The following is a 25,078-nucleotide window of genomic DNA, read 5'->3' on the forward strand; positions in this document are numbered from 1 at the left end:
TATTGTAAACATGTAACATTTAGGCGAGGGCGGGTGAAACGCTCCAACAGCGTTACCACTGCAGTGCAAGCCGACATGGAGCTGGAGGGTTTCCCTTCCATGGAAGATAAGGGTTTACAGTTCGGGGGCGCATTTGGTCGCCATTCTGAGCCGAGCACGCCCACGCAGTACGGAGCCATCCGCACGGTGCGCACACAGGGCCTGTTTAGCTACAGGGAGGACTACAGAGCCTCCAGCGGGCCTTCCAGCCCGCAGCCTGAAACCTGGTTGGTTGAACCCAGCCTAGAGGCCAGCGAGTCGGGTCGAGTGTCTCCTCTTCGTAGGGATGGCGGCTGGTTCATGCAGCTTCTTCACAATGAATCCAAAAGAATGGAGGGATGGTGTAAAGAGATGGAGAGGGAGGCAGAGGAACATGATCTGTCGGAAGAGAGTGAGCATCCTTCTTTTCTTTATTGTCTTACATGAGTACAGGATAACTGGCAGTGCTGAGGTTTCAATTTAGACCTGTATTTTAGAGTAAATTTCTAAACTCAGTTCTGAATTCTGGCGAAACAAGATAATCAAAAGCTTATTTACTAAAACAATCTAAAATGTTCAAAATAATTAAAGATAACCAATGGCAGACCAACAGGAATCCTGTAAATGGAGAGTACTTATATAGCGCATTTATCTATATGGTTACCATGCCCAAAGCGCTTTACATTAGCACACATTCACACACCAAGGGTGCTGCTGCCATTCAAGGCGCTGCCAATTTAGGGTTCAGTGCATTGCACAGGGGCACTTCGACAGTGGGCAGTCGAAGCCCGGAATTGGAAAAAAATGTATGAACTGAGACCGTACTGTTCATTTTCCCTTATAGTAAATCAAAGACATTTAGTCTAAAAACACACAACTGTAGTTTTGTTTGTATTGTCGTTATAATCGCTCTCTCTTTCCAGTTCTAGGTAAAATCCGGAGTGCTGTGGGAAGTGCTCAGCTGCTAATGTCCCAAAAGTTTCAGCAGTTTTACTGGCTGTGTCAGCAAAATCTGGTGAGTGATGGTCAACAACAACAAAAAAATAATATTCACAGTTGAAATCCCTTCAGAATCGGACAACATGTTATTAATTTGCTTCTGAAAGATTTGCATTACGGGTAGATGTACCCTTCAGTCCCTGCCTGAGCTTTGACAATCTTGTTCGTCCTCCGGCAATAGACCGCAGCAATCAATAGTGAAACGGTCCCTCTGCCGCCGTCGAGCCCTCAGAGAACGAAATGGGAATTCCAATAAGAAGGACTTGAGCCCTTCCATTAATGCACATAGGCAGCAGTGGGAATTAGGCCTCAGAGTCTGAATAATGGACTACCACTCCATCTTACTGCTTTGTCCTCATGTCCCCAAACCACACCCATGACTGCAGTGGCTGTCTTAGGCCTTGTAAATTTGTTTTAGTTTGCTTCGAACAACACAAGCTAGCCATCCATATCTGAGGTCCCCTAGGATTTGTGGTCCAAGTATGTCGTATTATTTCATATCAATTCCGTGTCCTTGTTCCTCAGACAGGTCGCTTCTTAACTGGCTCCAATCCATTTTATGACGCAAGCTAACTCACGCGGTCTTGACTGGAGTCGATGGCATTGCCTCCTCACATGATGGTTTTAATATGTACTTCTTATTGTTGATAACAAGGGCGTCGGTTTGGTCTCAACATTGGAAGGGACAATATAACAGCATAACCTGCATGTACTTTTTGCTAGGGACGGGACATTTATAAGACCAAACAGATTATTGAACGGGGGTCAGGGCCACATTTCTCACAAATATGATCCGAATAATTGATAGGTGAAATGATCAACGCTAAATAAGTATGTATTGACTTATAACTTATGTGAATTGATTCAGGTTCGATTCAAACCTTTGTTTTCACAAAAACTACTTAAGACACAACATTTTGATGTGCAAGTCCCTTTATTAAAAAAAGTGGGGAGCTATCCAAGAATGGGTCCACTTCTGGGTGACACTGGAGCACCCCTAGACTCAAACTAGACTATTGTAATATAAAAGGTTATTTGGCGGGGGGGGGGGGGGGGGGGGGGGGATCATGGGAAAAAAATCTGAGCTATCCAAGGAACGATCTACATCTGAGGCATCCTAGACTACCCCAAAATTCTGACCAAAGTACTCTCATGATATTGTGATGTGTGATTTCATTTGACAGATTTTTTTTTTCATGTCGGTTCATTTTCATGTCAGTGTCCCTCTGAAATGTACCATTTCTTGGTACTTGCCCTCTGAAGCCACCGCGTTGCACATAATGCAAACAATGATCCAAATGATGGACAGCTATTGTGACTTTATTGTTCCTTGTAGAGGCTGGCTTAACCACTGTAGTTTTGCTAGTTAGCAAATCCACACAGATTAATGCTATGCTAAGATTAATGCTATGCTAACTCTGATGCAGGTCAGACTTTTAGTAGCACAAACATTGATGCCTTTTTACATTACTTAGAGTGGCTTGTGCTAGCTGAAAAAAACTTCTAATAAACCTCCTCTTCGAAGTGGGTGGAGGAGGCGGCATGTTGTATTTCTGCCGGTGAGAGTGTGCATCTGTGTAGCTGGAGAAGGGGGTGGGGGGGTCTAGTCATCAGCCAATCAAACGTGAATTTGAGGGGGAAAAAATGGACTGGCACATTCAGCAAGTGAAACGGGATAAATGTAAGTCTGAACATAATGAAAAGAATTCACTTAATAATAGTAGGGTCTATTCTATCCTTACAGCATATGGGAACTTGGGAAGACAATCTAAATTACCCATATAACTGAACTCATTATATAATGCAAATAAGGTATCTTAAAAGTAGGTGGGGACAATTTGAGCATCCTGAAAAGTTGGTAGTGTACTGTAATATCCCTATCGTCCCTATGCAAACCCACGCCCTTGGTTGATCATAATAAGCGCGTTTAATATAAGACTGAAAGCTTGTCAGGCCATCCTATGTCAAATTCCCTATGAATATACCTTAAAGCAATGGTGCCCAAACTATTCCACATAGGTGCTGGATATCATTCCAACAAAATGAAACGACACCTTTTCACCAATCTGGTGTCTTACAAGTGTAATCAGTTGATTGCAGTCAGGTGCTAATTTTAGCAGAAACTTGGTTAAACACGCAAAGGGCTGAAATGATTCAGAAAGGCTGAAATGTTCAAATGACATTTTCTTGGAGTGATTTCAAAATGTTAAAAAAAAAATAGTGAGGTAAATAAGCAGCTTTAGGAAAAGTCATTAAAGCACGACACTTTAAATTGAACAGGCGCAGAGATTTTTTTTTCTGGGTGTTTGGTCACTTGACTGCCCCGCGATCTTAATAGTGTTAAACTGTCTCTGCTCGATTGGTAGGAACCAAAACCAGGACCCACAGTAGCCCTTTAGGACTGGTTTTGATACTCCTGCCTCAGGCTGGCATTTGTTGCCTTCAGGCAAAATCAGGAACGCTTAAATTACCACACACAAACGGCCAACAAACACAATCTACCAAAATCAGAAAAGGGTGATAGGGGGAACAAAACCTACTTTAATTATTGTGCTTGTTGATTGCAGAAGTTGCCTGTAGACGTTACACGCCCGGGTCCGAGTCTTGTATGACCAGTGGCGCCTCCAGAAATTTTTCATAGGGGTGGCCAGATGGGGCCACTTAAAATCTTGGGGTGGCACACCAAAACTAAAAGCCATAATTTCAGGTTTTCATTATATTATTGCAGTAAAAAGGTCAGGGAAAAACTGTCAGAAAGACTTAAGGATACGGTTACTGATATACTTTGGTGTATTGTGTAATATTTGATGTTAATAATGATTTAATGTGCATAGTCCATAATCCACATTTGTTCAGTTTATTCTGTTTTTCACGGCCGTCTTAATAGGGTTCGTCACTCAGCACAAAATTGATTACTCGCTATGCACACTTTTCGTACTTTATTGGGCACAGCAGCACACAGCAGGTAATAACCTAAAGTAAAACATGAGTACAATAAACAAAATGTACGTATCTGTATATAAGGTACAAAATTAAATAAAATGGAACCAATAAGCATAACTTCACTATTCTTACTATTATAACTGATATAAACTACAATATATTTATAACACAGTATTATTTTACTACTACTACACATTGATTTTAGGATTACGTATTACTATTGTCACCAGTAACTATTCCCGGCAGGGGTGAAAGTGGCTAGAATTTCTTGCCTGAACTCTGGGACGTGAAGGTCGCCACGGAGCCAGAAATTTTTTATTTTTTTCCCCATTTTATTTTATTTTTTTTTAGGGGGGGGTGTCAAACCTCTTAAACTACTAAAATGCAAAGAAAACTGTTTTAGCACAGTTATTTCTATAACACATACAAAAACTGATTTTCATTCAAAATTGTATTTTTTCAATGATTTGCAAAATAAAAGTGAACAAAAACAGCAATGACCCCAACCTCCATCTCCTAATTTTTATTTTCCCTCATTTCCTCACATACTAAATGCCAAATCTCAATTTTAACTACTTAAGACCATAGGATATATATTAAAATTGAAGTTAATATAAACATTCTTTTTTTGTTTGTTTAAATAATAAAGATATAAGTAACATACATTAAGAAAAATAAGGACAAATAACTTATATTATGCAGAGTGAAATGGAATATATTTTGAAGATCGCGCAAACATTGACTTTTTTTAATCATAAGGAAATGAATAAGTAGCCTAACATAAATGAACAAATATAAGTCCAAAGTGCACAATGACAGCTAAGATGTTCTGAACCTCTGCATCAGTGTAAACAAAACTAAATATGATAAATAAGCCTCCTCAACTCTTTCGTTGCTCTTAAAGATTTGATCCATTTTATGTTGTATTGCCCTTTTTTGTCGCATCAATTCAACAAGCTTCTTCTTTTTTGCTCTTCCAGAAAACATGCACATTTGAACCAATCAGAGCTAACCACTTCTGCTGATCACATGTCAGTATGTCCAGGCGTTTTGCTTTGCTGCGTGCATTCGCACAATGACGTAACTCATCATCGTCAGACTCAGATAACTGCAGCAGCTGGGGAAACCTCCATGCCATCCATGGAATAAAATCAATAATAAATATTGGTGTAAACTGATTATGCTACACAAGCACTTTTTTATGCTTGTTGTTAACACTTGTATATGTAAATCTGATTTTGGTATTGTTTTCTTCTTGGAGCTGAAATGCATGTGTGGCAGCTTGGCATTTTTTAATTAAAAAACATTTTTTTTTTTTTACATTGCGTTTTGACAGTTGCTGTCATATTTTCGGAATCAAAGCACCGTGTACAAGAACAGCATTCCGGCCCTGAATCTTACACTGGAACAGCATTCCAGCCCAGAATCTTATACCGGAACTGCGTTCTGGCCCTGAATCTTATACCGGAACTGCGTTCCTGACCGTTCTGGCCCACTTTCACCCCTGATTACCGGGTATTTATATAAATATATGATTAAAAATATTAAATATATGATATGTATACATGAATGTATAGTATAAATACATGATGATAATCATGTTAAATATAACATCTTCAAACATATTTAAGAATATGATTTACGTACATGTAGTTCGCTTGTCACAAAAGAAAATTCATCTACCATTTATAATGGGAAATACAAGCAAACACCGTCCAATAGCACAGACTGGTGGCTGTCAGAGGAACTACAGTGTGAAGAACAAGTATTTGATACAATGCCAATGGGTTTTATCAAATACTTATTCTCCCCACTGTACACATACTAAAGTGAAATTGCGTGAATGGAAGAGAACGCCTACAACCAAAGCAGGAAGTTGAGCGCCGGTGTTGACCAAGCATTAATGCATTTCTCCAGCATAATCAGACACACACGGCGTGGACATCGCCTCATTTTTAAGTCTGTAACTCTAACTTTCTCACTTTGCCCATGCTGTCAACGCTGTGGGCGATTTCTCACGTGGCTCTGACAACAGTGAACTATCAATGTAGCGTCACGCACAATAAGCAAAGTAGATATTGAAAAGGAGTGATCAATCAAACAGGCATCTAAAACAAATGGCATGAAAATAATACATGAACTTAAAATGGCTTACCAGTGTGGTCATGCTGGTGACGAGCCCTGTTGATTCGTACTGCAATCAAACCCCGGTGTGTTTAAATTTGCGTCACCGTAGCTTTACCTGTCAGTGGCGACCCCATGACACCCGAGTTAAATCCAACAATAGTCCTGGCTGTGCATTTAGGATGAAATGCATAACTGATGCTACAACAATCTAAAAGATATACTGGAAAACTGGGTGGCCACTGGGGTGGCCAAGAATTTTATAGTGGCCACCCCCTGGTGGCGCCACTGTGTATGACGTAGCACCTTCATTCATTCATTCATTTTCCATACCGCTATTCCTCACGAGGGTCGCGGAGGTGCTGGAGCCTATCCCAGCTAACTACGGGCAGTAGGCTGGGGACACCCTGAACTGGTTGCCAGCCAGTCGCTCTTCCGCTTAAAATTCATTTTAAAAAGTGACTTTGTCTTCCATGTGTTCGGCTTACCTATTTAAGGCAACAGTGAAATATACTATGGCGCTACTGCCACCATCAGTCATGGAGCTGTAATTAACTTTTTAAGAAAGGAATTCTGAACAATTCACTTTTTTATCCTGTAAAAATAAATAAATAAAAAACCTTAACGATAGATCATATTTCACTGCCATTGACGTCGAAATCAATTTGAACTATGAGAGTTTGGCTACAAGCAATTGCTGCCAGCCCTCCCAAATTCAGATATTTGTCTATTGCTGTCAATGGTTGCAGCCAATGAGCTGGTGTAATACTTTCCCACATCCCCTCCAAAACATTTTTATACCAACCTACCTTCTGTGTTTTTGTCATTGTCTGTTGTCCCATCAAAGTTATGGACAGCGTCAAGATTATTTCAATATTTATTTTCAGTGTAAAAATAGCATACATTTTACAGTGTAGCTTTTCGAAAACTTTTACCTCACAATATTAAAATCCTATCCTGGACACAACATAACCATGATAACAATGTTCAGTGTTCACTATTCATTCTACATCAAGATTTTTTTTTCCTTCCTTGGGCTGAACCCGTGCATTTATGATTTCTCAAGTTCCATTTTTGAAGGAATTTTAGACCACAATCAGGACAGACAAACTGTTCGCCAGTGTGTATCCTCATGTGCCTCACGAGTGACACTGGATGAGCAAAACTTATTTTGCACACCGAACAGGAGAACGGTCTCTCACCGGTGTGTGTTCGGATGTGATGTGTCACACTGGCTTTTTGACTGAATCTCATACCGCACATTGAGCAGGCAAAAGGTTTCTCTCCAGTGTGTACTCGCATATGGGTCAACAAATTGGACTTGATTGAAAATATGTGACCGCACACTGAGCAGGAAAAAGGTTTCTCTCCAGTGTGTACTCGCATGTGGGTCAACAAATTGCACTTGAATGAAAATCTGTGACTGCACACTGAGCACTTGAACCCTTTTTTAGAAGTCTGCACTTTCTTGCCATCTATCACTGTGGACTGATCACTCAAAGATGAATCTTGTTCCTCTGTAGTGTTTTCTCCTGTGTCTGTTACTAAATGTGTTTCAGTTCTTACTAAGAGGCGATGTTTCTCGCCCGAGTGGACCATCATGTGACTTCTCAAATTCTTCTTGGCACCAAAGGTTTCCCCACACTGAGAACATTTCCAGTGTGTGTTGTCGGGGTGACATGTCACATCACCTTTTGAGAGTTCGCCACAAGTTTCAAGTGGACTTGGAGGCTCGGCCGATCTGTTCTCCTCATGTTGCTTAAGATGAACCTGTGATTTACAAACCACGTCCTCATTATTACCAGCTGGAGGACAGTCGATGATACGGTTGGTTTTCTCCTCCTGCTTGAAACAGACGTTCCACTTGTGCTCCTCTTCTGTCCATCCATTTTCTATACTGATCATCTTCATAAGCGCAGTGGGTGAGCTACACTCCGCCGTTGCTGGTTTGGGGCTCAAGGTGAAGCCTGTTGTGGATTGGTTTTCCTGCTGCTCTGGAGGAAGATATTTATCTGCAAAACACAGCAAAACAAAGTTCAAGCTACAGATACTAATTCAGGATCTAGTCATAGGTACCGTATTTTTCGGACTATACGTCGCACCTGAGTATAAGTCGCACCAGCCAAAAAATGCGCAATGAAAAGGAAAGAAAAACATATATATATATATATATATAAGTCGCACCGGAGTACAAGTCGCATTTTTTGGGGGAAATTTATTTGATAGAATCCAGAATCAAGGACATGTCATCTTGAAAGGCAATTTAAAATACAATAGAGATCAACAGGCTGAATAGGTGTACGGTATGCTAACATTACATGACGCTAGAAGTTAGATCGGACCTAAAAAAATCCAGCCCGATCCGACCGGCCCGAGCACGATCAATTAACTTGATTTGCTTGCCCGAGCCTGAAAAAACCCGAAATTTTATGTTTTATTTGTGAGGACTCAGAAGGAGGAAATGCGGGGATGCGATGCGTGGTTGCGTTTTGTGTGATCACGTTTGTGACGATGAGGCGCATACATGCATAATGATAACAAATTAAAGCCTGTCTTTTTTAACGAATTCTTCCAGTTAAACAAGACTGTAAGATGGATTTTCAATAAACATTTATATCTTTTATATTTGCGTGTCTGTTCTAACAGGCGGATAGTGGATTTGACATTTATTTTAATCTCCTCGAGTTGGCAGAAAAAAAAACGTTTTCTCAATGTTTAAATAGTCTACATATTTTTATGATCATTATAAATGCATTTACACAACAAAATAACACTGGAAAAGTTGTTAAATATATTTCTCGTATGAGACTAAAGCGCCACATTTGTTTACATTCAGCGAAGCCGACACAGGTTTCCGTATAGCACCTTCAAACAATCAATTTGAATCCTTTCCATACCCCACTCCTACCGCAGTTGTTTGCTTTTCAATTCCCCTGTCTTTAGTTTGTTTTTCACTCCTATAGCTGCTCCATATCGAAAAGGAAATACCAGGATGGTCGTGGAGGGCGCCGCAAGGCGCTGGGAAGGGCAGATTGAAAAGAGAGCCATTGCGTTCACGTGCGCAGGCATGCAAAGTACCTTCTCTGTTTTATCCAAATTATTTTATTAAACAACCATGCATCGTTTTAGTATAAATATATGAACATATATTTATTTTTAAAAAGTTAGCGAGAGAGAAGTCGGCCTGACCCGACCGTAAATAATCACACATAAGTCGCTCGAGACTATAAGACGCACCCTCTGCCAAACTATGAAAAAAAACTGCGACTTATAGTCCGAAAAATACGGTAGATGTAATGTTAGATATCATACTACCTCTTGTGTGTTCATCATCAGGGGCAGCAGAGCAAGCGTGTGATAGTGGAGGGGGTCGGCTGTCTGCTTGCAATGCTCCACAGTAGCCTCCATCACCGTCTGTTGTCACGTGTTGACTTGAGCTGCTGCTTGCATTATCCTCACTGCGACTTTTGTTTTTTTGATATTCATTCTTCAAGATGACATGCGAATAAGGCAACTCAAACTGTTGAAGAGGCTCTTCCTTTGTAAAGGTGCAGGGAGCAGCCCACTCTTCTACTTCATATTTGGCGGGCTCAGGTTCGTGCTGTTCCACCATAGAGTTATATTGCTGTTGTTCAAGTGGGAGAACTTCATTGTTGTCTGCAAGACACAGAAACACATGTTGTGAACAGTGTTGTTAATAACGGCGTTACTAACGGCGTTATTTTTTTCAGTAGTGAGTAATCTAATTACTTTTCTCATCTTTGCAATGCCGTTACCGAGGATGTAAAGGCGTACGTTGCTATGCGTTACTACGTTGGTTGAATGACGCGAGAACAGTGAGAGAGACACGGACTCATGGAGACGAGAGAGCAGAGCGGGAGTGGGGAGGCGGGAACGCCATTGCAAACGCGATGCTAGGTGGCTCCAATAATATCTGACAGTAGCCGATAGCCTACAAACTACACATGATGCTACAGTAGATATACCATGTATATAGAACTAGATACGAAATGATAGACTCGCCGGAGTTCGTAAACAGCCATTTTAAAGCAGTAGACTTCAAAGCAGTAGACTTCTCAGGAAGGCTCTGTTGTAGAGAACCTTCCTAGCAAACCTAAGTAGCTTTTTATCTAAAATACTCCTAAATCGGCAAAATCTTGACTTGAATGTATCTTTAAATCATGAAAAAGTTTTAAAACTTTCACATGTCGAAAGTAGACGGAAGGGATATAATGCAATAACTGGAGCAATTTTAACAACTTTAATGGTTGATTCACAACATTAGAAGACTTCTAAACATAGCAAAGGTTACTATTTAGTTAGCACAATATCCACAATACCCGTGTCTAGTTAAGTTTAGGGTAAAGATTTGGGCTAGGGCCAATTGTCCCAAAAACCCTTTGAACTTTACATAATGTGACCTGTTTTTCAAACAAACATGAAACGTAACACCAGTTACTTTGCCAAGTAACTAATTACTCTTACATTCAGGTAACTGAGTTACTAACTCAATTACTTTTTGGGAGAAGTAATTTGTAACTAATTAATTACTTTTTAAAGTAAGATTAAATACACTGGTTGTGAATATAGTTTCCTTGGAAATATGCGAGCCATTCCCTCAAAAAGAAGACGCTTATCAGAGCGTCAACATATGAAGCCCACTAAAACAGAGGTGGGTAGTAACGCGTTAGTACTCAGTTACATTTACTTGAGTAACTTTTTGAGGAAAATGTACATCTAAGAGTAGTTTTACTAAGCCATACTTTTTATTTTTACTTGCGTAGATTTGTGAAGACAAAACACTCCACTACTTTGGGCTATACAAGTCGTTACATTTTTCTTTTTTCTACATGTTGGATTTTTTTTTTTTTTGCCAGCGATGCCACGCGTAGTTCTACTAATTTCACCAATGAGACATCGCAACAATAATCACATGACTCCGTTACACCAGTCAGACGCAAGCTTGCCATTCTATGATCACGCCAGCCTGTTCAATCACATGGCATCTTTAAAGCACTGTAAAAAATAAAGTATTTGACATACAGCGCTGCCCTCTACATGACTCGAAAGTGTGTATTTAAACCTCTCTCCCAGTTTGTATTTGGAACCGATTGACCACAGAAAACCGGAGATATGATCATTTTAATTTCATAATAGTAACTATGAAGGAACTAACTATTCATTATTCCAACTAGGAATTATTTTCTCCACACTCATGCACTCATTTTTTTGTATCTCTTTGTCTTAATGTGGTTATGTGATGGGTGTGTGATATGAGATTGTACAATATCATTATAACAACAGTTCATATATATAAGCTTATGCTGAGAAGAAAATACCATTGGTAAAAAAAAAAAAAAAAAAAAAAAAAAAAGCAGTTAATCACGATGTTATTGATTACTTGAGTATTGTTTTCACTGCATACTTTTTTACTTGTACTTTAGCACATTTTTGGATGACTACTTTTACTTGAGTAATATCATTTTGAAGTAAAACTACTCTTACTTGAGTAAAATCTTAGGCTACTCTACCCACATCTGCACTACAATGTTTTTCCAAATTATTTCCGAAATACAAAAACAAATATACAGTGGGGCAAATAAGTATTTAGTCAACCACTGATTGTGCAAGTTCTCCCACAAAAATATTAGAGAGGCAAGCAATTGTCAACATGGGTAAACCTCAGCCATGAGAGACAGAATGTGGAAAAAGAAGAAAAAAAAAACAGAAAATCATGTTGTTTGATTTTTAAGGAATTTATTTGCAAATCATGGTGGAAAATAAGTATTTGGTCAACACCAAAAATTAATCTCAATACTTTGTTATGTACCCTTTGTTGGCAATACGGAGGCCAAACGTTTTCTGTAACTCTTCACAAGCTTTTCACACACTGTTGCTGGTATTTTGGCCCATTCCTCCATGCAGAACTCCTCTAGAGCGATGATGTTTCGAGGCTGTCGTTGGGCAACACGAACTTTCAACTCCCTCCACTGATTTTTTTATGGGGTTGAGATCTGGAGACTGGCTAGGCCACTCCAGGACCTTGAAATGCTTCTTACGAAGCCACTCCTTTGTTGCCCTGGCTGTGTGTTTGGGATCATTGTCATGCTGAAAGACCCAGCCACGTCTCATCTTCATTTTCACTCAATATCTCTCGATACATGGCCCCATTCATTCTTTCCTTTACACAGATCAGTCGTCCTGGTCCCTTTGCAGAAAAACAGCCCCAAAGCATGATGTTTCCACCCCCATGCTTCACAGTGGGTATGGTGTTCTTCGGATGCAATTCAGTATTCTTTCTCCTCCAAACACGAGAACCTGTGTTTCTACCAAAAATTTCTATTTTGGTTTCATCTGACCATAACACATTCTCCCAGTCCTTTTCTGGATCATCCAAATGCTCTCTAGCGAACTGCAGACAGGCCTGGATATATACTGGCTTCAGCAGGGGGACACGTCTGTCAGTGAAGGATTTGAGTCCCTGGCAGCGCATTGTGTTACTGATAGTAGCCTTTGTTACTGTGGTCCCAGCTCTCTGTAGGTCATTCACTAGGTCCCCACGTGTGGTTCTGGGATTTTTGCTCACCGTTCTTGTTATCATTTTGACGCCACGGGGTGAGATCTTGCATGGAGCCCCAGACCGAGGGAGGTTATCAATGGTCTTGTATGTCTTCCATTTTTTAACAATTGTGGACAGGTGTCTTTTATACCGATAATGAGTTAAAACAGGTGCCATTAATACAGGTAACGAGAGGAGCCTCAATAGACCTCGTTAGAAGTTAGATTCCTTTGACAGCCAGAAATCTTACTTGTTTGTAGGTGACCAAATACTTATTTTCCACTCTAATTTTGAAATAAATTCTTTAAAAATCAAACAATGTGATTTTCTGGTTTTTTTTGTCCACATTCTGTCTCTCATGGTTGAGGTTTACCATCTTGACAATTACAGGCCTCTTTAATCTTTTCAAGTAGGAGAACTTGCCCAATTGGTGGTTGACTAAATACTTATTTGCCCCACTGTATATGGCGGAAAACACTCAGGTGACTTGAAGTTCCGCTCTGAGACCCCCAATTTGGCTAAATTTCAAACTTGTCCAATATGCATGCGTGATACATCATTGGAAAGCTTAAAATCTCAATTTTCTGGGGAAAAAAATTTTGAACAGGAGGGTAAAAAAATTTTTTTTTTTTTTTTTAACAGCAAAACCCTTACTGGAGGTGAGCGTGCAAGAGCATAATTAAAGATGCCATGATTTTAACGAGATATTATCGCGTACTTACCTCTTTTGGATCCAAAACTCCATGTAGCATGCATCACCGAGTGTCAAGACACAGCTGTGAATGGCCACAGCTGGATTTTGGGGGGATTTTATGGGTGAAAAATGGTAATATAACAAGGGTCGCGATGCAGAAATCGCAGACATCAAGGAGTGGTCAAGATTTTTATTTATTTACCCTTTTAAACGTTTTTTTTTTTTTTTTTCCAATTTTTCTTTGTTTGGATCGATTATTTATCTAAAATATTGGTGAAAATGCAACAGTAACGAAAAAATTGCAGTTAAGCGATAGTTATGAGGTAGATATCTGTGACTTATTTACAGATGCTAATTTTTTCATTGTAACGTAATTTGCTTAAAAGTTTAAATTTTGCGGGGGAATAATTTTTTTAGTCTTTTTTTTTTAACTAAATATTAGACATCAATTAATGATTCTAAGCTAAAAATTAAAGAAATTTCGAAAAATAAATACGATTACTTACCTTCTTTTTATGGCCAGGTTGAAACAAAAGCGGTTGCGCGACGTCTGTAAACAGGGGTTTCCAGGGTAAAACGGACAAATTAAAAATAGTTCGGGGGCTTATTGCGCCATGAATCTGCTATGGCAGCATATAGACATATTGTTCTATCAAACACAACCTTGTCAGTGTTGTCTGTTTTCCGCCAAATACATATATAAAATAAATAAAACCCTTTGCCGTACTGTAAAACTGTCTACTTGCCTTTGCTATTCACGTATTCGCGTATTTGCGTTGTTTGCCCTGTGAAAAAAGGAAAGTGTCGTCACTAGTCTATAATTTTACAGTTCTATATGATAAAGTGTCCTAACCTGCTGTTGGTGCTTCATTTCTTGGCCTGTAGACGGAATCCAGCTGTTGACGTTGTCTCTCGTTCTCTGCTTTTGAACGACAAAGTTCTTCCTCGTACTGTGTTATGGTGCTTGCAAACACTACAGCAATTTCTTCCACGGCCGCACTCAGTCGTGCGTTCAGCAACGCTCTCATCATTTCTACTTTATCCATTTTTGCAAGAAAATAATCAGAAACAAATGTGGCGCTTGCTAGCTGGTTTCGCGCTAAAGAAATCCCAGGCTTCAAACAAAGACTACCGACGGGCTTTAGTGTTGTATCGGTCGCGAACGATTCGTTCTTTTTGAACGAATTGTTTGTGTGAACGAGACCGAACTAATCACCATCTGCACTGATTCGTTCTATGAAGTTGGTGCTTGTTCACTGCGTGGGAGGGCGTTGAGCAAGCGGCAGCGTCTTCTGACATCGCACACGACCAATCAGACGCCAGCCTCATCGCAGGCAGGGGAGGGACCGGAAACAGAATCAGGGCGTATATCACTCACTTCCACGTGTGGCCAATGAGCAGCCAGCGTGCAGGCAGGGGGGCAAGACTGAGTTTTGTCACTTCCCGTTCAGTGACTCGGTCCTCCGGCTCCTGACCTAGCTTGCTGCTAACTTGTCTTTCCAGTAATGACTATGCGGTGAACGAATCAAAAAATGAAAGGAAAGGACTTTGTCACATATTTGTTAACGTGGAGCCTATCAAATGCAGCTCAAAAAGACAAAAACACCACACAAATCTAGCGAGCATGGTTTAGTGTACTACTTTTCTCAACAGACTCGCGACTACCTATTACGACATACTATCAAATTTACAGTAATTTAAAACACGGGTAGCTACGAAGCAAGCAAAAGCTGAGCTGCGGTCGCGTGACGGCAATGAAGGGGGCAAAGAACTGTCACTATATGGAGGCTTCATGGCAGCGATATTTACCTCATATGTGCACAGAAAAAAAGAATATTTAGTATGATCACCATAATACTGATTTACAATGAAACGGTATATACATATCAATTTTTTCCGAGTGTTTTATTATTTTTTTTCGTGTCAGAGCGTGTCGGTTGGTTTGACAAATTATGTCAATCCGTCCATCATGCGCTACTCAAGCGCCCCAAAACAACGCACATGGACACGGGAGATGTCGCAATATGTCTACATTTTTCTTAACAGACTAATGAGGGTAGAAAGGCGACATCGTAAAGAGCAAGCAATCATTTCTCTTCAGCATTTGACGAGCTGAGATGCGGGGACGACAGGGGAGTTGACCGGATTATTTTATTTATTAATACCAGTGCAAAAATTCAATACGATCATCTTAATACTGATTTGCAATTAAACTCAAATATCAAAATGTAGTATTGTCTTTATTTCAGAGCAGCACATTCGACAACTAGCTATTTACACTTATAGTTTTAACAATAGTGACTAAAAATAATTGTGATGAGCATAAAAACAAAAATACAACAGAGCGAGAGGTAAATATGATGTGTTGGTCGTTCCATATTTATAAATTAAACTTTCGATTTATTTTTATTTTCGTGACAGCAAGCATGCTGCGTTAAATGTGATCAAGAACATGCTAAAGAAAGTCCGTGCGCCCCCGACCCCAACCCCCCGCTCCCCCCACAAAAGGAAAATGTTTAACCGTGTCCTCAATCGAAATGCAAGCACGAGCCATGACTTTGAGCCTATAAAACTAGGACAGACGGCGCGGAAGTTCTCCTTCGCTTTTGCAGCAGCGGGAGGGAGGGAGACGAGGCTGTCTGTGTCGCTTTTGCAGCAGCGGGAGGGAGGGAGACGAGGCTGTCTGTGAAAGCAGAATGATATTGCCTGTCACTCATTACTGAAACTACGACGAGTGGTCAATGTGTGCAAGAGAGGGAGGGACCAAGAATGTCACTTCCCGTTCAGTTATACTGCGAAGCGGTCTTTGGTGATTCGTTCGCCAACGTCACTTCCCGTTCACTAACCGAACGATTCATTTGGGCGGGGAGGGAGATGAGGGGGGCGAACGATTCGTTGAACGATTCGTTTGAACGAATCTTTTTACTGAACGATCCGGAATGGATTCGGTTACTCAAGTGAACGACAAATCCCGTCACTAACGGGCTTTGCGTCTGTTTACGTCACAGAAGAGTCACAGTCTAGTGGGGCTGACGCAGATCATACCACTGCCAGATTTGAGCGTGGGGGTATGATAAAAAGTGAGCTTCAAACATGCGGCGCATTTCATGCGTTTTTGAAGGCTGTGTCTCTATTAGATATCATTAATGATTGGTCTCATTGTAAAATGATTAAGTAGCGTGGAGGTGAAAGGGGTACAAGCCCCTGTCTCGCGTAGGTTTTCCACCAAAACAACCCACCCCAATTTCAAAATCGATGTAGCTAAACTCGCAATCAAATGCTGTTGCAATTTATTGCAATTTCAAATTTATTACAAACGAATTGGGTGTTGCAGTTAACGTTTGAAAATGAAATTTCATGTCTACATTCTTTTATTTATTTATTTTATTCATTTACAGTGCCCTCCATAATTATTGGATTTATAATAATTATGTGTTTTTTAGCTTCTAATATTTTTTTCCCTAAATAATATGGGACCTTAATGGAAAAAAGAGAAAAATCCAAAATTCAATACAAGTGCATTTATTCAGTGGGGAAAAAAATCCCACATAAAGAAATAATTATTTGACATCAAATAATGTGTGTGACAATTATTAGCACCCCTGGTGTTAATACTTTGTACAACCCCCTTTTGCCAACAAAACAGCACCTAATCTTCTCCTATAATGTTTTACAAGATGGGAAAAGACAGAAAGAGGGATCTTCAGCCATTCCTCTGTGCAGAATCTCGCTAAATCATCCAGAGACCTGGGTCCTCTCCTCTGTACTCTGCTCTTCAGCTCACCCCACAGGTTTTCAATGGGGTTGAGGTCTGGGGACTGAGATGGCCATGGGAGGAGCTTGATTTTGTGTCTGGTGAACCATTTCTGTGTAGATTTGGCCATACAGTGCCTTGCAAAAGTATTCGGCCCCCTTGAATCTTGCAACCTTTCGCCACATTTCAGGATTCAAACATTAAGATATGAAATTTAATTTTTTTGTCAAGAATCAACAACAAGTGGGACACAATCGTGAAGTGGAACAACATTTATTGGATAATTTAAACTTTTTTAACAAATAAAAAACTGAAAAGTGGGGCGTGCAATATTATTCGGCCCCTTTACTTTCAGTGCAGCAAACTCACTCCAGAAGTTCAGTGAGGATCTCTGAATGATCCAATGTTGTCCTAAATGACCGATGATGATAAATAGAATCCACCTGTGTGTAATCAAGTCTCCGTATAAATGCACCTGCTCTGTGATAGTCTCAGGGTTCTGTTTAAAGTGCAGAGAGCATTATGAAAACCAAGGAACACACCAGGCAGGTCCGAGATACTGTTGTGGAGAAGTTTAAAGCCGGATTTGGATACAAAAAGATTTCCCAAGCTTTAAACATCTCAAGGAGCACTGTGCAAGCCATCATATTGAAATGGAAGAAGCATCGGACCACTGCAAATCTACCAAGACCCGGCCGTCCTTCCAAACTTTCTTCTCAAACAAGGAGAAAACTGATCAGAGATGCAGCCAAGAGGCCCATGATCACTCTGGATGAACTGCAGAGATCTACAGCTGAGGTGGGAGAGTCTGTCCATAGGACAACAATCAGTCGTACACTGCACAAATCCGGCCTTTATAGAAGAGTGGCAAGAAGAAAGCCATTTCTCAAAGATATCCATAAAAAGTCTGTTTAAAGTTTGCCACAAGCCACCTGGGAGACACACCAAACATGTGGAAGAAGATGCTCTGGTCAGATGAAACCAAAATTGAACTTTTTGGCCACAATGCAAAACGATATGTTTGGCGTAAAAGCAACACAGCTTATCACCCTGAACACACCATCCCCACTGTCAAACATGGTGGTGGCAGCATCATGGTTTGGGCCTGCTTTTCTTCAGCAGGGACAAGGAAGATGGTTAAAATTGACGGGAAGATGGATGCAGCCAAATACAGGAACATTCTGGAAGAAAACCTGTTGGTATCTGCACAAGACCTGAGACTGGGACGGAGATTTATCTTCCAACAGGACAATGATCCAAAACATAAAGCCAAATCTACAATGGAATGGTTAAAAAATAAACGTATCCAGGTGTTAGAATGGCCAAGTCAAAGTCCAGACCTGAATCCAATCGAGAATCTGTGGAAAGAGCTGAAGACTGCTGTTCACAAACACTCTCCATCCAACCTCACTGAGCTCGAGCTGTTTTGCAAGGAAGAATGGGCAAGAACGTCAGTCTCTCGATGTGCAAAACTGATAGAAACATACCCCAAGCAACTTGCAGCTGTAATTGGAGCAAAAGGTGGCGCTACAAAGTATTAACGCAAGGGGGCCGAATAATATTGCACGCCCCACTTTTCAGTTTTTTATTTGTTAAAAAAGTTTAAATTATCCAATAAATTTTGTTCCACTTCACGATTGTGTCCCATTTGTTGTTGATTCTTGACAAAAAATTAAAATTTTATATCTTTATGTTTGAAGCCTGAAATGTGGCGAAAGGTTGCAAGGTTCAAGGGGGCCGAATACTTTTGCAAGGCACTGTATGTTTAGGGTCATTGTCTTGCTGAAAGACCCAGTGACGACCCATCTTCAGCTTTCGGGCAGAGAGCAACAGATTTTGATTTAAAATGTCCTGGTATTTCAAAGCATTCATGATGCCATGCACCCTAACAAGGTTCCCAGGGCCTTTGGAAGCGAAACAGCCCCACAGCATCACTGACCCACCCCCATACTTCACGGTGGGTATGTGGTGCGGTCTACGCGCCAACAAGCTGTTTGGTAGGCATGCACGAAGAAAACCTTTCCTCACTCCCAATCATAAATGCAAACGTCTGGAGTTCGCCAAGCGGTATTGGGGCTTCAACTGGGACCGTGTGCTTTGGTCAGATGAGACCAAGATAGAGCTTTTTGGCAACAAACACTCTAAATGGGTCTGGCGTGCCACGAAAGATGCGCATGCTGAAAAGCATGTCAGTCTTTGTTATCTGTTTGTGAAGTTTTGTGCTTGTACGCTACGTTCACTTAGCCTACCTGTAATAAGTTTATATTCATCCCCGGAGTAAATTACGAAACACAGTATTTAATTAAAAGTGACAGTGAATTAAGATTTTATCAGTGATTAATATATGGCTACATAAACAAATCTGGCGGCAAAATCCACAGAGATTCGAAAGAACGTTGACATATTGAGATAAGGATTTTAAAGTAATAAGGTAACACAAACAACAAACAAACACTTTTTTTTTTAAAAGGTTACAGCCCAAAGTCAACTTGGATATGCCAAGAGAGTCTAGCTGCACATCGACTGAGACCCAAGCACCATGGGGAATGTATGATGTTGGATTATTTAAGTAACTTTTAAAAATGATGGCTCATTCACAATCAACACGAGAGACAACAAAGCCGAACTTGATAAGTTTTTCTTTAAATTTCATACTCAAGGACTTGAAAGTTGCGTCATCTATCAGTATGTCCTGACAGCGCCCATTAAAGGAGCAAAAATATTTTCAAATAACATTGACAGTCAAGTTTACAAGAGGTCCATCACACATTTAACTGGTTGTAAATGCAATAATGTGAAGTACTACTGGTCCTTCACTGCTCCCGAGTGGTAGTCATGGTAAAAACATCATTGAGTGAGTCCTACAGTTGTGTTCAAAACTATTCAACCCCCACTGCAGTACAGCGTTGAGGGTAGAACATAAAAAATCTAATCATAGAAAGATTCACTGAAGACTTATAAAACCAATAATGTATTTCAAGTCCTTTTTTGATCTGTTTATGAATTAGATTAAAAAGAAACATCTCAGATTTGCAGTGTAGTTGAATAACTTTGGACACAACTGTAAATCTGCTGGCTAATCGTACTGTTGTTGACAGTGGTGTGGCCTGACTAGTAACTGTGCAGCATTTTTGTTTGTTTATTTCATTTAATTGTAAAACAAGGATCCCAGTGCCATGCCCAGACCCACATCTCAGGACCTGGCTGGATTCTGGGACCTCTTGCAGCTTTCCATAGAAGACGTCACTGCCAAATTCGAAGAGCTGCAGCAGATTAAGAGCAACCAGTGGCAACTGGTGGAGAGTCCTGAGAAAAAGGTATCCCACTCCACACACTGTCCCATTTTCCTCCAAACTGCACATCATTGATTCAGCAAAGTTCCGTGACGTAGATGTCTCTGTCTTAAACCTCTTCCCAACTTCTGACACAATTTCCATCTTAAACATAGGTTTGGATCTATGGTTGAGCTTTTCTACTGGATTGAAAGTTTATTCACTTGTCCAGAATGGGCAGAAGTACAAACTTTTAACGTTTGTTGATTGCTGATGTCAACTTTTCTGAACTGTACTACATGATGGGGAGAAAATAATACCTTCAGAAATGTATAGATCTGTTTAAACTCGATCTTCTCTTTCCCAAGGATCGAAAGTGGCTTCCTCCTCTAACCAAGAGGCCCACCAGAGGACGTGGCGGCGTGGTGCGGGAGCGATCCCTAGACCTCCAGGACCGCCAGCGTCAGGAAGCCCGGAGACGACTAATGGCTGCCAAACGAGCGGCATCGTTCCGACAGAACTCAGCCACCGAGCGGGCCGACAGCATCGAGATCTACATCCCGGAAGCTCAGACGAGGCTTTGAGGTCCACAGATTCATCCTCGATCTCCTGTTTGCTCACCTATTATTCCCCATCCAACACCAGCTCTTGGCGTCACATCCAGCTTCCATAACCCACTTTAGGAGGTCTCTGGGCTCTTGTGCTTATAACCTTTATTTAAAAAAATGCATCCTTCGACTCGATTAAACTCCTAATTAACAGGGGTGTGGTGCTTGCAGCAAGCTCAAACAAACTTTACCCCTTCAGTTACTAATAGTTCATAAAGAGCATTGTAGATGAGCTGCTATTTCCCCAAATCAACACCTATTTTATATACTATATTCACCATTGTAAGTAATACAGTAGTTGGTTCACTGAAAGAGTTTGTCCGAAACGTTATAATCCCTAAAATATGATTGCTGATTAATCAATCAGAATTTGAAATTTATGCTGAGAATTCCACACTGCCATTTCAACCTTCATCCATTTCTCTCATGGAACTGATTTTTCTTGTTTGCTGCTCGTCTATGAACTAAAGAGTTTGCTGAGGAGGAGAGTACGGAACAAAGCATTTTGCGCCTTACGATACTTATGTTTGTATTTCCAAGGGAAATGTAGTTTATGAAGCTCATGTGTTAATGTTGCAGTTGAATTGCAAAGGACAGTTGTTTTTTTTCGTACCATTCAACATGATTTATCTGTTTGGCTATTGTGATGAGTACACTCACAAACTGCATTTACTATTGACAGGATGGTTGATTTAACAGCATTTGTATCGATCGATTAGGGCATGCTTCTACGCTGCGACATTTCGCTCAGATTAGTCCACAAAAGACAAGCGCAAATGACACTTTAACAACGGTCAGTTACTATGGTAAATGGTGCTGCTTTTTACTCTCCAAGTGTTGTCCTTAATCCGGGCCTACGCGCACACAGACACACTCAAGGACTTTTTAAACCAGAGATTTATCAACATGGTGCCCATTGTTTCTGCGCTGATGTGTGTGAGTGTGTGTGATCCATTGTGACGTTAGGAAGGATCATCTTTGCAATGTGCTGGCCCTCACCTTGTCAGAAATAAGTCTTCTGTGTATAGACATCGGAGATATATATGAGAAACGCTGCACACGAAGACCTGTCAGGACAGCCAAGGAGGGGCAAAGTACTAAAGATTTTCACACATGATACATTATTTAACCATTTAAACCAAACAATCTAAAAATCATTTAAATAGCATACTATCTTTGGAATTAACTCTATTTTTTAAAATGATATTATTTACTTTAGTAGTCTATAACACCAGTGGACTAGCATGGAATGCGGGAAGCTTTCCAGTTGAGTTAGCGCTAGCTCATATTTAAGAAAGTCATGTTTAATCACTATTTTAAAATATATGGTATCCTTTACAATTATAAATGCGGATGTGGGAGCAAATTCAGAGTAGCTAGTATTCATTAACATTTAAATTCAGGCAGAAATGGTTTTTGTCTTGCTTTTACAATAAAGCTAACTCAATAGCTAATTTTCCCCAAGACAATTCACACATTAGCAGAGGCAATTGAGGAGGTTAAAAAGGGATTAAAGACTGTTTTGTAATCATTCATATGGCACACTGACTTGTAATAAGAAGATTAGTGTCCATTTCGTCCACATGGCAACCACAGACCCCTCTACTTGCGTAGTACAATGTACTAGTGGGTGGACCTGCTAGGACAAGCTATGTTGTGTTGGCGCTACATACGACATGAGACGCTGTGACTTTCGGAATATACAACAGCTTAATTTTTCACATGTTTGAAGTTTCAGTTATGTATATCAAGATTTATTTAATCATTCAAATTTGACATGGTTGTTAACTAGGGTGACCATATTCTGATTTCCAAAAAAGAGGACACTAAGCCCGGCCTCAAGATACTTGAATTTTACTCAAAGTTCACTCAAAAATGCCTATATCACTTTAATATATTTAACGTGTGCCCACGATGTATACGTATAATATATAATGCAGACCCATAGAAATGTAGTCCAGTCAATACACATACACAAAGTAGGCTATGTGCCAACTAAACATTTTTATAAATTACTATCACAATTGTCCTTGACAAATTGTTATTCCCATTCAATTGCTACTCATTCAATGTTCTAGATTTCACACATACAAAAACCGAAATAAACTGACAAACTATTCAACCAGCATGTTTCCAAACGTAGCAGTTCAAGACTACGTTTCCCATAATGCGTAGCACGGTTTAGCTTACTGATAGCTAGCTGAGGCAAAAATCAAACTTTGCTATAAAAGTTTACAATCATCGGCAGCACAACGATGCGACACCAAACGGGATTTTACAGTCAAAGCTCCGACAGAAGTCAACAGTTGCCATTATATACGTATTTATCGTAAAAAAAACTTCAGTCGTTGTGGCCAAATCGTCAACCCAGTAGATGGCGGTAATGCCTCATGATAGGGGTAAACTGCCAACAAAAAAAAGAAGAACTACTCCTTCCCTCCCTACTACTAGGAGCCATGTCATCAAAGGCAGGTGCTGCCACCCAGCGGCCGGAGGGATTCTCTTCAAATTGGTCCAGTGAAAAATCATAAAAACCAGACATTTTTATGAATTTATAAAACCCGCCCGGACGACGAGGATACTACGTGAAAGTAGGACTTGTCCTGGCAAAAGAGGACGTTTGGTCACCCTATGTTAACAATACTCTTACAGAGATGGGAATGGTCCAATGGCTATTAGTGGGAAGATCATTTACAATGTTGGAACCTGCGGAACGGTCACTACAAACATAATTTAAGTCAACTTTAATTTCACTCATACATATTTACTGTGATAGAAGTGTATCACAAAAGTAAGTACACCTCTTGCATTTCTGCAGATATTTAAGTATATCTTTTCATGGGACAACACTGACAAAATGACACTTTGACACGATGAAAAGTAGTCTGTGTGCAACTTATATAATAGAGTTCATTTATTTTCCCCTCAAAATAACTCAAAATATAGCCATTAATATCTAAACCCCTGGCAACAGTAGTGAGTACACCGCATAGGAACTACGTACATCCCTAAATGTCCAAATTGAGTACTGCTTGTCATTTTCCCTCCAAAATGTCATGTGACTTGTTACAGGAGTGCCGTCAGCATTGCTGCAGGGATTGAAGAGGTGGTGGTGGTGGGGGGGGGGGGGGGTTCATTCCCACCACCATGCTTGATTGTAGGCATGATACACTTATCTTTGTACTCCTCACCTGGTCGCTGCCACACATTCTTGAGACCATCGGAACCAAACAAATTAATCTTTGTCTCATCAGACCATAGGACATGGTTCCAGTAATCCATGTGCTTTGTTGAAATGTCTTCAGCAAACTTTTTGCGGGCTTTCTCATGTACCGTCTTCAGAAGTGGCTTCCTCCTGGGGTGACAGCCATGCACACCAATTTGATATATAGTACGGCGTATGGTCTGAGCACTAACAACCCGACCCCCCACCTCTTCAATCTCTGCAGCAATGCTGACAGCACTCCTGTAACGAGTCACATGACATTTTGGAGGGAGAATGACAAGCAGTACTCAATTTGGACATTTAGGGATGTACGTAGTTCTCATGCGGTGTACTCACTTTTGTTGCCAGGGGTTTAGATAACATTGGCTATATTTTGAGGGTAAAAAAAAAAAAACTCTATTATATAAGCTGCACACAGACTACTTTTCATTGTGTCAAAGTGTCATTTTGTCAGTGTTGTCCCATTAAAAGATATACTTAAATATCTGCAGAAATGCGAGGAGTGTACTCACGTTTCTGATACACTGTAGCTTATGAAAATTACTTTAAATTAGAGATAATCGGAAAAGTATTTTGTGTCCCTGACAACTGCACATCATTTTTCATGCTAGTGGATCAGCCATGTTATTATTGTAGTTGTAGTATTAAGCTACGTCTACACTAGAACAGAAAATTTTCTTCAGGGTATTTTGCCGACAATTTTTATACTTTTCCGCACTATGTCTAAGGCGCGTTTAAGTTGTGATTGAAATAAATCTTTAGAAAACAACAACGAAAGCATTGTTACTTGGGATATTATAATCGATGCTCAGTTGCGCTCTCATAGAAACACAGGGTGTGGCGCTGCGTATATGTCCTGGAAGCCACAACCAGGAGTGCTT

At 40.3% G+C, this 25,078-nt stretch overlaps 3 protein-coding genes across 8 annotated transcripts in view; 1 reads left to right on the forward strand and 2 right to left on the reverse strand.

Annotated features, from left to right (window-relative positions):
• The window catches only part of LOC130907904 (cytospin-A-like), a 176,822-nt gene extending 170,569 nt beyond the window's left edge, over nucleotides 1–6,253 (reverse strand). The window contains exon 1 of the transcript XR_009061546.1: nucleotides 6,116–6,253. The gene's annotated coding sequence lies outside the window, so the exon portion shown is untranslated. The remainder of the gene's footprint in view (nucleotides 1–6,115) is intronic.
• dlgap2b (discs, large (Drosophila) homolog-associated protein 2b) overlaps nucleotides 1–23,820 on the forward strand; it is a 168,630-nt gene extending 144,810 nt beyond the window's left edge. For all 5 annotated transcript variants that reach the window (XM_057823420.1, XM_057823421.1, XM_057823422.1 and 2 more), the window contains 4 exons: nucleotides 24–430; nucleotides 942–1,033; nucleotides 20,256–20,408; nucleotides 20,732–23,820. In XM_057823420.1, coding sequence (XP_057679403.1) covers nucleotides 24–430; nucleotides 942–1,033; nucleotides 20,256–20,408; nucleotides 20,732–20,947 — 868 coding nt within the window. In that variant the 3' untranslated portion in view covers nucleotides 20,948–23,820. The remainder of the gene's footprint in view (nucleotides 1–23; nucleotides 431–941; nucleotides 1,034–20,255; nucleotides 20,409–20,731) is intronic.
• LOC130907905 (zinc finger protein 182-like) lies at nucleotides 6,944–14,490 on the reverse strand. Of its 2 annotated transcripts, XM_057823428.1 has the most exons (4): nucleotides 14,191–14,489; nucleotides 14,084–14,122; nucleotides 9,400–9,741; nucleotides 6,944–8,096 (listed from the first exon to the last, which is right to left on the reverse strand). In XM_057823428.1, exons 1-4 carry the CDS (start codon nucleotides 14,381–14,383, stop codon nucleotides 7,096–7,098), a joined length of 1,575 nt encoding a protein of 524 aa, XP_057679411.1. In that variant the 5' UTR covers nucleotides 14,384–14,489; the 3' UTR covers nucleotides 6,944–7,095. The 2 variants fall into 2 exon arrangements, with proteins under 2 accessions (XP_057679411.1, XP_057679412.1); XM_057823429.1 differs by lacking the exon at nucleotides 14,084–14,122 and having other exon boundaries at nucleotides 14,191–14,490.
• Nucleotides 23,821–25,078: the final 1,258 nt, after the last annotated feature.

This window comes from Corythoichthys intestinalis, chromosome 19, assembly GCF_030265065.1.
Source record: "Corythoichthys intestinalis isolate RoL2023-P3 chromosome 19, ASM3026506v1, whole genome shotgun sequence".
Lineage (NCBI taxonomy): Eukaryota > Metazoa > Chordata > Actinopteri > Syngnathiformes > Syngnathidae > Corythoichthys > Corythoichthys intestinalis.

Coding starts and splice junctions, on each gene's coding strand:
- LOC130907905 (XM_057823428.1), bottom strand. CDS start 14,383: ATGGATAAAGTAGAAATGATGAGAGCGTTGCTGAACGCACGACTGAGT. Junction 14,123..14,190: donor AAATGAAGCACCAACAGCAG/GTTAGGACACTT, acceptor CTTTTTTCACAG/GGCAAACAACGCAAATACGC. Junction 9,742..14,083: donor CGAATACGTGAATAGCAAAG/GCAAGTAGACAG, acceptor TGTGTCTTGCAG/ACAACAATGAAGTTCTCCCA.